This window comes from Pieris brassicae, chromosome 8 (assembly GCF_905147105.1).
Source record: "Pieris brassicae chromosome 8, ilPieBrab1.1, whole genome shotgun sequence".
Lineage (NCBI taxonomy): Eukaryota > Metazoa > Arthropoda > Insecta > Lepidoptera > Pieridae > Pieris > Pieris brassicae.
The window spans coordinates 12,567,781-12,581,978 of NC_059672.1; the positions used below are offsets into that span (position 1 = coordinate 12,567,781).

Here is a 14,198-nt window from a genome sequence, read left to right on the forward strand (position 1 = left end):
AATCGATTTTCTCACCTTCAATGTGAACAAGAGGACGGTACTGACGATGGACAATATTGTAACAAACACTGCGTAAATTAAAAACCAGGATCCCCTGAAAAAAATTCGAAAAAAAAAATTTGAAGACTACTGAACGCACGATACCCAGATAATATTATCTTAAGAAATTAAGATTTTTTTCTATAAAATATATGTATTTTGAGAGAGTCATACCAAATAAAATCAAAACCAGTGGATTATATCAAGAGTGTAAGAAACGTTAACAATAATTGGCTTCACACGGGCAACCGTGACCGTAATATTGAAATACATAATCATTCCTCAAGAATCACACTGGATATTGGTAAAAGCCGCATTAAATTCCGTGCAGTAGTTTTGAGTTTATCGCGAACAGACCGATAGATAGTTATAATGAAAAAGTCATCGTTAAAGCGTTTGTTAAAAAACTTTTTCGTTCGACCGTTTTTATCATACTTTCGAAATCTAACTATCACGAAAAAGTCTTTATTTATTTAAGTTATAATAATGTTTTTCAGGTTAATATAGCCTAAGACGATCTAAAAATAACGTGGTATTAGTTAAAAAAAATTCAAAATCGGTTCAGTGGAAACAACATTGGTTAGATGTTGGCATGATGGATTGACTAAAAATAAATTGTAATCAAAAGAGATTTGTATCCTCACCAATAAACAGAATCCTTTAGGCCCATGATCCTCATTCCTTCTCTGATCTTCTTCTCCTTCTCACCCACTACCAGCATTAGGAGATAGGTGATAAACTGAGATAATGTCATCACCATGTACATGGGCATGATCACTCGAAAGATCACCAGCCAGTCACCGGTGTGTTGGCGTTTAGGGAATTGGAGTAAATCTACCCGAGGTGGAAGGAACTCTGTACCTGTATCCAGCTAAAAAATATATATATATGATTGTCCAGTAATTATGCTAACCAAACTTTGGGACTGGGAGTACTGCCGAGGGTGGTTGTAGTCGAAGAGGAAATTTGTATTTAAAAGTTGACTTATATAATTAATTTTCACATGTAACAAAATTAAAACAAATAAAAGAAACGAAGATTTTTGAAAATAATTACCTTAATTTTAACATAATCGATTAATGTTTGCAACGCAAGAAATCCCGTATAATAATACTGAAGAACCGGACACGTGTCTTCTCTATGCATCTCCGAGAGTGGTATCAACTGGCCACCACGAGACCAATCAGTAGACCAGTCTGTGTTGGTTCTATCCCGACATTTTGCTGGTGACGTGGTTAGAATTCTAGTGGATGGTGTGCCTCCGTCTTTGGAGGGGTTTGTTCGGATTGTATACCTGGATAATTTAAAAGTAATTCTAGTGTAAGAAACTGAATAAACAATACATTAATTTAAACAAGTTATAAGTTAACTTTTATATATACAAAAGTAACTTCCTCTGCCCATCTTCTGCAAGTTCTTATTACGACATAAATTGTAATTTATCGTGAAAAGGACGCAGATAACTAGAACCTAAATTTAGATATCCGCACCAGGTGGTACCGCAATTTAGTAATCAACGCCTCGAACAATAGATTAATATATCCGTGAAGTAGACACTTGGACTAACTTTAGCTCTGAATTCCAATGTTTATAATATATCCTAAGATACAGAGTCGATATCAAATCCAACACATTTTTGATATACGGAAGTTGTACGTTGAGCTTAGTATCGACGTTCACCCCAACTGATCATCTTCGTATGGCAAGTAATAAGAAAATAGTCATTTGAATTTGAAGAAAACACTTTTTTACCGGATTGAAGCTGTGTTATTATTCGTCACCGTGACCACGCACGCTATAAAGCACGCGAAACGTCGGGAGAAATTTAAAATTATGTAAAATAATTATAAGTTTATTATACATGGCTTCAATCCGGTGTTTTCTAGCCCAAATCCGGTGTTTTCTAACACAAAAACTGTTTTCTTTAAATTTTAAAAGCTATGTTTCCAAAAGACTGAATTTGATTAAGTCTAATTTACTTAAATAATATGGCAAGATAATTTAAAGACCGTACTTGCCTTAGAAAATAAATATATCAATTATCAAAATAAGTTCATTCCAAGTATACTTTTAAAAAGGTAAAGTGAAATAGGAAAATGTTCTTTAAATAATTTTAATTAGAAATATAAAACACATTTTAAAAGTTTAATCCCTGTGGCAGTGTACCTTTAATGCTGCCAGCATTTCGTCGCTGCGATACTTGTTCGTTAAGCGAGAAAAGCACCAGCTCTGAGAGTCACTGGCGCCACCTTAAATCTTTAATTACAACCTGTGCACTTGAACCCCATGGGCCAAGAGACAAAAAATAATATTATTAATTACCTTAGTGGTTCTCCATACGCCATAGGATCAGTGTGAAATATAATGGCTAGGGGGAAGCGTTTAGCATCACTGTGGTAGGCGTCATCCAGTTCATTGGTGTCATTATATCGGATCCATGTGATGGGGTGCTGTCCCGATTCCGTTAACATTGTGTTTATATCATCTAAGAACGCCTGGAACAATATAAAATTCAATATTCAATGTTAGTTATATGTCCTATATTTATTATTTTAGCAAAACCTTATTCAGTAACGATAAATATACCATTGTTATAGTATACGTCCCTACTCTGATTTACACACTTTATATGATTTTTATATAATCGCAGATTTAACCTAATCCCTGGCCCTGTGACCATTACTGTTCAGAACGTACCAGTGTACCATTGTGATTGTACCAATCCGCTGCTACTGCGACTGCGTTACTATCTGAAAAGGCGTCATGATGGATCCGGAGAAGACGCCCAGGTTTTATCACCTCCGGAAAGTTGGGGTTGGGCACCAGCATCTTAAGGAATATCAGCACTCCCAGGGAGTACAGCGGAACCAGCACTTCCTGCAACCGATTAGTTAAGGCTTTATTAACGAGCTTACTGCATAACATATGTGTGGATATACTCTAGAATTATAGTAGACCAGCACGAGTAAGCCATACATTTATATAAGTCACGGCTGAAAATTCCTATCTCTAATAGGTGCCAAATCTAGATATATACAGTATTATTTATACGTCCTTTAATATCTACAATATTTACCTATAATATTATAGGCCACGTATCAAGTATGGCGCCATTTTTATTTCATTAAAAAACATTATTACTTCGATTTATATACATAGTATACACGTCTTAATACTCTCACAATTTATATATTAACTGCATAATAGTATTTAAAATGACGTACTTGCAACATGTGATTTATATAACTAATCTGTTAGTTGGCTTCAATTATTAGATGACAAATGAAATCAAGGTAAGTTATTACAAACATGGCTAAAAGTTGTAACAATATAATTTGTACCAATAATGTATTCAGATGTAGTTTTTATTACATCTAAGAGGTAGACAAGTTCTTATAACATTATACAAAAAATTGTCACGAGCGCTGTTGGCCCAGTGGCTAATAATGCAAACCCTTAGTCGTGCGTTCAAATCACGACTGTGCACCAATGGATTCTACTTTCTGTGTGCACAATGAACGCCTGCTGTGACGACGAAGGTAAAAATCACCACAGCCGCGTGTGAGACAGAGGGCTGAGAACCTACTCGGGTAAAAGACAAACGCCTACACACAAGCACACAATTTAATTACTTACAGCAAGGGTCTTTCTGGTGTCACGTTTCTTCAGAAGCAGATTCCGGACCACAGTGGCCCAGAGTTGAGGCCAAAAGGCCGATGGCGGGCGCGTCCCCATCGCGCCACGCAATCTGCTACCTATTGCTATGCAGTCTGGTTCCGTTTGGCATTTCCTGTTTCAAAATACAAGCATAAATAATAAAAAATTTAAAATAAATATGTAGAAACAATTTAACAACTACTTCCTATTTATTTTCAAAGATTTGTTGCGATCGATTTCACGGTTAAATATTTGGAGACTCAAAATAATCGTAATATGGCAAAGGAATTTTCTTTGATAAAATACGTGTTTAGGATTCGACGCATTATGAATTACAATATATCCCTGTTTGCCGGCATTGAACAGAAACAGTATACATCAATGTTTCTAATTAATTAATACAAACAAGTGAAGCCATATCTAGAAGAAACGACGCCAAGTTACGTAATTGTCTTTGGCGCCAAGGGGTCTGCAAACTTGGGGTTGATTCATTGGGGTGCGTATGAGGGACATATGGAAAGGTGTAATTTCCATTTTACCCTATACCCTATTTCAAATACCATAAATATGAACTAGGGCACCCCGCAAAACTGTTCATATTTCTACAATATTTTATGTCTTACAGAAACGAGTTACGTTAGGAGTTCGGATGGTTACCGCAATGGAAAATTTCCATACCTGTGCGAATCCTCTGTAGCAATTTTCATGTTATCAGACTACACCTAATACACTGAATTCATAAGGCATATATTTTAGCTTCACTTAATTATATATATTTTAATTACTGTCCATATAATATTGTCTAGCTGCATCAGTTAATTGGATGTTAATAATTGAACATTAATTTAATATGAGCTGCTTGTCACAGATTATTAGCATGCAATATGTGACGTTATATCGTAATTACAACAAGTCACAGCCACACCTGTGCAGATCAATATTATTGTTATTTGTTATTCTCATTCGTCGTGATGAATAACATATATATTACCAAACTTAGAGATTTTTTTTATATTACTCAAAAATCTAAACATTGTGGCCTCCGTATTCTGTAAATAGTTCAAGTTTACTTGCGAAGTCACTTCAAGCGCAGTGATAAGTTGATTACGCGTCTTCGGCCAATGACATAGCTTGGTTCGCACATGAACTTGGGAATTTTTACAGAATTGCCCGGTAAATAAATTCAAGAAAGCGAAAAAGTTAATTAAGAATAATATAAAATACTACAAGTGTTTCAATCGTTTAAATCCGAAAATATAATCTAAGAATAACGCAAATGATTTGAGCCGCGTTGTTTTTTCTTTGTCTCAGATTAAAATATTTTATATATAAGACTTATGTATGTCGACGCATAATCATGGATTGACGCACTTGAGATTTATCTTAATACTAGCCTACTTAAGCCACTTATCCAATTCACAGTAAGATGTAATTATTAACGTATCATCCGTATCGGTACTTTTCGATATCGAAAAGAATTCAGATAAAAATCATCAATCAAAAATGTCAATTGTCGAATGTATCTTAAATTTAGTTTAGTTTGTAAGTTTTGTGTTTGGGGCAATATAATTATACCTAAAATTTCGTATCAATTTCCTATCATAACGTTGTACTACATAATTATCACTTATAGTTAAAAAGACGATTCTTAATTAACAACTTTAAGCCACAATCTGAGCCCAACATAGCTCCCAAAAAGGGATTAAGCAATAATCCCGACTATATATATTTTAAATTACAAATGAGTAAAAGGGTAACTTAAACGATAGAGGTAGGTCAGTCGGCGAAATGGAAATGTAGGGCGCACTGAAACCTTGTCACAAACATTTCAAAAAATTCTCTGCCCTAGATAAAATATGGTAGTAGTTGATATTAATGTAACTAGCTCATCCAGATTAATTATTATTATAATTAATTTGGATATCTGCAAGCTTTACGCTTAACCCACCACACCAATTCTGTTACTGGATTATTGTAATTAATTATATAATAATCCGAAAATGAGGTTCCTATTGTAAGTGCCCTTCAAACAGAAGCCATATATTGTGGCGATTTCACATATTTCACAGTTATAAAGCTTTATAACTGTGAAATATGTGAATGTTATATATATCTTTATTACATTATATATATATATATATATATATATATATATATATATATATATTATGTTGTTATAGCGTAACTAAGAGTGAGATTCAGAAAAGACACGATATCTAAATCCACAATTTTTTCGCATACAAGGTTAGACCTGTATACTAGAATGTCAATCAAACTTAACTCTAGTTTGAAGAGCTTTCAAACCATTTTATCTGTTTAAAACTTGACGTATTTGACAGCGCTCCAGAAGATATTTTGACTTGAGGTAGGCATTAGTATACGAACCTTAGACTTAGTGCCATGTCTCGTTTCTAATCTAGTTCTTTAGCTTTTTTTATGAGTGGGTAGTAAAATCTAGTAATTGTGGGACATGAGAAATTTATATTATTTCGAGATTACTGTTCTATTAGCCATAACAAAACATTATAGTGTTACCAAAATTGTAAGCTAGTATCGAACGGATTATTCACTTATTCATATGTATCTTATTTGAATTACTAAGATTAATTTGATGGTTTAAGATAGGAAAACAAGAAATTCCTGCGTTTAAACAACCTCGTACTTCGGATAGGCCTCCTCACTTATGTGGAACAGAGAGTACATTATCGCTGAGCACAGACTTATGCACGATGATATGTCCGACGTAATCTCAATTATGGGCTTACCATAATTGGGATTGGCCTTATCGGCCGGAAGAATATTATATTTAAATCACCTCATACTAAGGATCATCTTACTTACGCACTATTGAATCAAGTCTGCTTAGCTACATTAGCGCATTTTTATAAATACAGATTTTTACATAGTCATAGTCTGTAGTAGATTGTAATTCGATACATCTGTCGCCAAAATTAGTTTTTTTAATTAAATTAGCATTTATTAAGAAAAAAGATAAAATAATGGTAAAAATAGTATCAAAGATCAAAACCTTAATTTTGACTGATAACTAGATATTTGAATTATTAAATGTCCACAGAAAAGACTTCAAAATCCACAGAAAAGATAAAATGTGTTTTTTGGCTAAATAAAACTAAAGTAAAAAGCGATGTATGTCTTAGAATCAAACAATCTGGTTGTATACTTCTTCACATATGACATAAAACGAAACCCTCTAGTTTGAAAAAAACCATTATTTTATGTCCACAGAAGAGATTTCTTTTCGATCGACTCTTAATTAAATATTACTATCAGTCAAAGTGAGCTCTAAGTAATAAAATAAGAGATCATAAAAACAAAACCAACTATCATCGCTTATAGTATGCTTTTAGAAAGTAGGTACGTTAGATTATAGGTTCATCATCTGCGCTGTCAAAGAAGTGATTGAAAAATGTTATTTTAGCCTGTATTAATGTTGTATAATCAAGTTGTCTTCATCGCTGATGTCTGTGCTTAATGGCTTTACACGTTGAGGAGGAAAAATTACATAAAGGAATTGAAGGGGGATCCTGAGAAACTATTTCTTTTTCAGGTGTAACCAGATTTTACCTATAGTTAACTGTAGCAGCATTGGCTGTATTCATTGTGTGTGTTGTGTGTGGCTACACTTCTCAGAGATATATTTCTTGCGTCAGACTCGCGTGACTATGTAATCGCGTATCATGGAATGGAACCTTTATCTGACCAATTTCAAAGTGTGGACTGTCTGTGCAGTAAATGCAGTTTGCATGCAAGATATACAACTAAATAAAATATTTGGTTCGTTTCCATTCCAAGAAAGTTGGTGAATCTTAAATGTCCCTTTATCAGTATTCATTTTATTTTTGGCGAACATTTCTTGAATATCTCGCACAGTTGGTACTTATATTCCTGAAATTTCTATACCTTTATAATTTTCTTTTAAATATGACATCATAATGAAGATAATCATAATCAGGTACGTCTTTACCCATTGCGACCGAATTGTTACATAGCTTTTTGATGCAACCACCTACTCCGTTAGGAGCACCTTTGCCATGACCTTACTGTAGTAACATTTATACTGTTGACATCTTTTAATTCTTGGCTTATAAAGTTTACAATTAACAAGAACATAGATTTGTTTCGGTACTGCGTTGTTGGGCCGTCAATTAATGTGTAATTCTGTTAAGTTCGGACTAATTTCTTTAATTCTGTAAGATTGGTTTAATAATGATTATGTCTCAATTTAATAAAGTTTATATCTCAATTAATTAAGTTTATATCTCAATTTAATAAAATTTATATCTCAATTGAATAAAGTTTATATCTCAATTTATTAAAGTTTATATCTTAAGTTAGTAAAGTTTATGTCTCAAGATAATAAAGTTTATAGTAGAAAAGTATGTCCACGGAAGGGTAAACCAATCAAACAAGCGTCATACACATTTATATGTTAACACTCATAACGCACCTTGTTTTTGTAAATGGACGCCATTAACAATCGATATAAATATATTTACGTATAGTGGCAATCATCTTTGACATTACAGTAAAACAATTACTAATAAGCGAGATTTCTATTTTTATTGACGGAGCTCTTGCACCGTTTAGCATCAAATTTATTTGGACCACGAAAGGAGTGGCCGTACCGATAACAACTTGTTTATACATGTTACATTATTCGAAGGAATTTAGTTTAAATATTATGTAACATTGGAAAATAATATTTTGATTATATGAATAACAGATACAATAGGCAGTTTATTTAAAATTTTAAATTATAATAATTATTAGCCTAGGCTGGAAACGGTCCACGGAAAGGTACCAAAAGGATGTTTTTATTTTAATATTTTTAAAAGTAATAAAACGCATGTAAGAATTGTCAAGCATGTCAGTCATATGTACTAATAGTTGTTTCAGTTAATTTGGAGACAACGCACATATTTTTAAGTGTTCTGTTTAGGACCCAAAATGATATAGCCAATTAGTAAGTAACAAAGTGTTTCCTCAAGATATAGAACGTTACATCTTCGCATATTTCGCGTAAAATACATTTTATTGTTTGTTCCAGAGAGCCCAACGTCTTTGTGATGCTGCCCACCTCGAGGAGGAACTACAGCATGTAAAACAGGTGCTACACCGAAACAAGCTGCGCATCCCCCGGCTGCATCACAGAAACAAAAACAAGACACAAACAGTTCCCCGCCAGCCAGCCTACCTGCCATATGTAAAGGGAGTTACAGATAGAATTAGCCGGATCCTAAAACGAGCTTCTATTAATACAATTTTCAAGCCACACAAGAAGATTCAGCAATTCCTAAGACCAACACCCCGTTGCAAGATGCAGGATATACAAACTGGATTGCGACTGTGGCCTGTCTTACATAGGGCAAACTAAACGCAATATGTCCAGCAGACTCAAGAGCAAAATGCGGACATAAGACATCGACGACACACAAAATCAGCAGTCTGTGAACACACACTAGATAGACCTAATCATTACATACGCTTTGACCAACCGAAAGTACTTGCGAAAGAAACAAGATTCTTCCCAAGATTGGTACGCGAGCCATTGAAATAAAAAAACACCCCAATTTCAATAGAGAAGACGGCCTAAAATTATCAAACACCTGGGATCCAATAATATCCAAATTAAAACCCCAATACAAACAATCCGCGAAAATAGAGGGCACCGTGAGTCATTTTTGCAAAAAACCGTCATCTTTTAGTCGATATCAACATCGGGGCAATAAATACAGATAGCACCACTTTGTCTGCAGCTGTGATACTTTTGACATTCAACACCTTTTGTCTTCAGTCACCGTGACCACGCACGCTGAAAAGCACGCGAAACGTCGGAAAAAAAATAAAATTATGTAAAGTTTTTAATAAGAATACATAGCTTCAATCCGTTCAAAAAGTGTTTTTCTTAAAATACATTTATTCCTTCAAATCCATTGAACAATTGAGAGCTTCGTTTAATGTCGTTTAATATTAATGGATGTAGTGTTTAACTGTTTTTAGTTTTATTCGGGTTTAGTTTTCATTATACATTATTTTTTAAACTGGAAACCTAAGAACCATACTAAATTTGATAATCAAAGTAGGAACTCCACATCACATAATTAACAAATGGCTTCCTATTTGTTAATTATGTGAAATGGAAAAGCCAAAGGAAAATGTGACGTAGGTGATAGATATCAATGATAGCAATATTTGGGCCAATTAATATGGCCGACCATAAATTACATTTAGCGAAAAGTTTAGATTTAGCGTAACTCACGCCACACCAGACCCTGGGGAATGGTCCCGCCTTGTGACCTTCATGTGACCTTACCTGACTGACGTCAGCCAGATTTGAAGGCGAATACTGCAGATATTTTTACATTAAGTAACATTAGGTAACTAGTACCCTAAAGGATAAACAAGGACGACTATCAACTTTTCTATGAATAACCGAAGTGACATTTCTTTTGAGAAGAAAGTTGAACTATAATACATAAAATTCTGTAGTTATTACAGATTTGTATGTCTTTCAGATGTATATAGGTAAATTAAGAGGTAGAAATTCTGACATAATATCCAATTTAAACAAATGTTTAATGTGAATCGATTTGTATTTTCCAGTCATTAAATAAATTGTGCCTAAATGTACTGAGTAGGTAGGGTTAGAAAATAGCTTCGACTTTTCTCTTCGTTCAAACATATGTCCCTTAATACGTTCGCGTCGTCGCGGGTATCAACCTTTGTTCACTTGAAAAGTAATTTCTATAAATATTCTACTCTTAGCATGCATTTTTTATATTCTGTGCTCTATTGTAATACCACTTAGAAATAAGAATCGTTCTTTTAAAAAAAACCGTTGCCAACATTTGGCTAATCCTGATTATTTAAAAGAAAAAGGGAATACTATTTAGGAACTATTTTATACTTTATACATATAAACATAAGTATTCAACATTGCAAAATGTTGAAAAAGGTAAAGTCTATAATTAACCTTATACCAAATTATACGCTTAAACCTTCCTCATGCCAATAGGTGACTGCTTATATTTATTTATTTATACTTTGTTACCATAATATACATAATTATACAAATAAAAAAAGTAAGTAGGTTACATAAGTTATTAGGCAACAGGCTAGCGATAAGGCCGCCGCGACAAGCGATTTCTTCCAGGCAACCCTAATATGGGACAATATTTTTTTTTTATAAATTTAGAGACTGAGCTCGTCTGATATCAATTGGTAAGGAATCAATTGCTTTTTGAGTTAATCGCGAACATACGGACAGAGAGACGCGTAGGACTTTGTAATATAAAATATAGTGATTGTATAACATACTCTAAACTTGTCCTTCGCCACGAAATCGAGTGATTATGAAACAATGTAAAAGCGTGGAGTATCATCGCAGCACAAAAGATCTCCACAAAGGCTTGGCTAACGACGACGGTGACATTATGTTGAATTAATCATTTTTTCACATCTTTTTATACAAGATATGGATGTAAAAACTACTTTGGACAAATTAGATTGGGTAAAAATAAAATATCAAGAAAAACTTTTTGGTGTAAAAATGTAAATTAATATAGATTAAATTATTTAATATCAAAAATACTTGCAACAATGGTATGCTACGTAATTCGAAAAACGAGAACGAAAACTTTATAACAAAAAACCAAGACTATGGTATTACAAACATAGCCTTGTAATGGTATTGATAAATGCAAAGTTTCTGACGTCAGCTAACCATTATTTCTGAAATATTAAAATTGGTAGGTAAAATTGCATTCGTAAACATTATTCGATCGCTTGATCTCTTAATATCACTTAAAATAAAATTAAACACTCATTTATTTTACACTCTTAACCAACATACTAATAATAATTATAAAGTACATATACATGTTGGATAAAGAAATTTAGAATCACAAAAGATCGCTTATAGAAACGGGATTTTATAAGAATAAATAGTATTATGGAGTTTCTCTGTTCACGCTGAATACTGAAACTATGAAACCGAATAATATTATACAGTTTATATTCGTAATGTCTTACTCGGGATAAAACTTATCGTTCCATGCGAGGAAAATTAGATATATCTAATTGATTTAGTTGTTAATAAAGTCTTAGTTAATATTTTATTTCGGTGCACGATGATGACGATACATACCTCTTATACTAAGCTTTGTGTTACTTGCTCTTGATATTTTTATATTAATCATTATAAATAATTCAGCATGCCACACAGCATCGAAATGTTATGTCCGATGAGTAAACAAGTGATAATCTAAAGTATTGAGCAGTTAAACACTTAATAACGCCTGTATGTATATGTGAGCCTCACCCAATGTTATAAACCATTAGTCTTAATAAACGACTCATAGTACGGAGTTAACGAGACTAACCTTAGTTCCAGAGATAATTGTATTCCGTAGCTTTCTTTACCAGTTTGTGATGTTAAAAAAGAGCAAACCATACAATAACAAATAAATATATACTTTCGTGCACATTACCCATAATAATGTTGTCGCTGAATGCTGATTCTTTTTGTTCTATAGACTAAATATCAAGTAATAAAATCTCTCTAAAGAAAATAAACTCACACACTCACACGTCACACCTACATAGCGCTTTTATCGTAATTATCTGTGATAGCTCAATTAGATGACGTCAGTAGTAACGTCTAGCAGTCACCCCGGACCTAATTTACGGGAAACGTGTATTTTGAGGGGACAATATTGATATTAGTCACCATGCCAACCCCTTTTTACACAAAAAATATACAATAATTTCCGTATGTGATTATGTATATTTAATACGTCTTAATTAAATTTAAAAGCAGTTGTAATAGTTTTACATTGTTTAAAATACTATTATTTACTATCACAACATATTTAACGATGTCAAAAAGTTGCCAACATATAATTTCTTCTGATTGTTTTATATTAAATAAATTTGGTAGGTTTGGTAGGATTTTATATCCGGTAACATCCGCTACGAGGCGACTACTCGTATTAAATCAACATATTCTCAAATAAGAAGAACATACTTATGTATATTACGAGTATGTCAATGATAGAAGGCGCATGAGGTTTCGGAAGTCCTAATGACGATTCCGAAGGAACTTACCGCCGCGCTAAAAAATAGAGCGAACAATGTTAAAGTCCGGCAACGCTTGCAAACATTCTGGCAATGTAAGCTTCCATCGGCGTGGGTGTCACTTATCATCAGGTGAGTCACCTTACTGGTTAATAGAAAAAAGATTCCATAGTTGCTATTTATAACTTTAAATTTTGAAAGAAGAAGTCCTAGACGTAGTTAAATATCGTACGAACATGCTTGAAAATTTAAAAAACAAAAATTTAATTTCTTACTTACAAATAATGATTAAAAAAATGATAATATTTTTTTTACTTCCTCTGAAAGATATAAAGTCATTACAATATTTTAGCACCCTCATGACACAACCTTCACACCTTTTTTCGTATTGTTTTTATTATTTCTTCCACTTATTCCTCTGTGACTTATCCAAACAGAAAGTTATATGACGCATTTAATTAAATCATCTTGTTGTAAAATAACAAATATTTTCTATAATATATTTCCAGTTTAGTTTAATAAATTAAAAAAGTATCATGAGTCTGCAGTGGTCCGGGAGAATCCAAAGCCTCATGGATCTAAATGTTTTATAGTGTTTTTGTAAGCATAGCGTTGCGACGCATCTACTGGATCATACACCGCAGCATCATGACCTTAACATGCAGACAGGGCGGCGTCAGAGACACTAGGCTCCACGATTTTGGCACAAGTCCCGTACTGCTGACACACTACTTTCAAACTATATAAAAATATTGTCTCATGCACTACACAATATTGAAAAGAAAGGAAATTATTAAGAAGTTATAAGAAAAATGTTCATATTTGTACAAAATATGATATAGAGAAACTATTTACTTTATGACTAATTTGAAATAATATGAACAGTAATAACGCCGCCGCATACGGTATAAATAACAGCCAAGAATTAGCTACATTATATTTAGACATAGATCAAGAATAGGTCTAAACTTATATTTGTACTAAATGTATACTAAAACCTGATAATCATAAAAAATCGTCATAGCTAGATTCTAGAGGAAAGATATATATATCATTATGCACTTTTTGCGTTAGTAGTTCTGTTTTTCCTTAGTAGGGTTGCCTAGAAAAGATCGTTTATTAGCGATTTGAGTGCCCGTTGCATCCCGAACAACTTACGTTCCCTGTTTTTTTATTAAGTAACAAAGTGTTCTCAAAAAAAATCGTTCTGAAATAGCATGGTTGTATACACAATGTTTATTTAGAGATCCTTAATTTAATACGACGTTAAACCGCTTTCAAATACGTTTGTAATTATCGAATATAATTATTTTAACAAACACTATCTACTACCTTAATATTCACAGGATAAAACATAAAAATAAGAATTGTTTAGTTCAATCTTGGCCGTGCTCCAACTAGTGACA

The 14,198-nt window shown here is 33.2% G+C and overlaps 1 protein-coding gene across 3 annotated transcripts in view; it reads right to left on the reverse strand.

The window, feature by feature from the left end:
* The window catches only part of LOC123713820 (cholesterol transporter ABCA5-like), a 37,606-nt gene that overhangs the window by 22,519 nt on the left and 889 nt on the right, over positions 1-14,198 (reverse strand). Inside the window, exons 1-7 of one of the 3 annotated variants that reach the window (XM_045667692.1) lie at positions 4,375-4,504; positions 3,676-3,829; positions 2,737-2,916; positions 2,362-2,534; positions 1,096-1,333; positions 684-910; positions 16-94 (exon numbers count right to left, since the gene is read on the reverse strand). In XM_045667692.1, the coding sequence (XP_045523648.1) occupies positions 16-94; positions 684-910; positions 1,096-1,333; positions 2,362-2,534; positions 2,737-2,916; positions 3,676-3,829; positions 4,375-4,403 (1,080 nt within the window). In that variant the 5' untranslated portion in view covers positions 4,404-4,504. Of the gene's footprint in view, positions 1-15; positions 95-683; positions 911-1,095; positions 1,334-2,361; positions 2,535-2,736; positions 2,917-3,115; positions 3,222-3,675; positions 3,830-4,374; positions 4,505-14,198 lie in introns of those variants that run through there. The other 2 variants (XM_045667691.1, XM_045667693.1) reach the window with 2 other exon arrangements.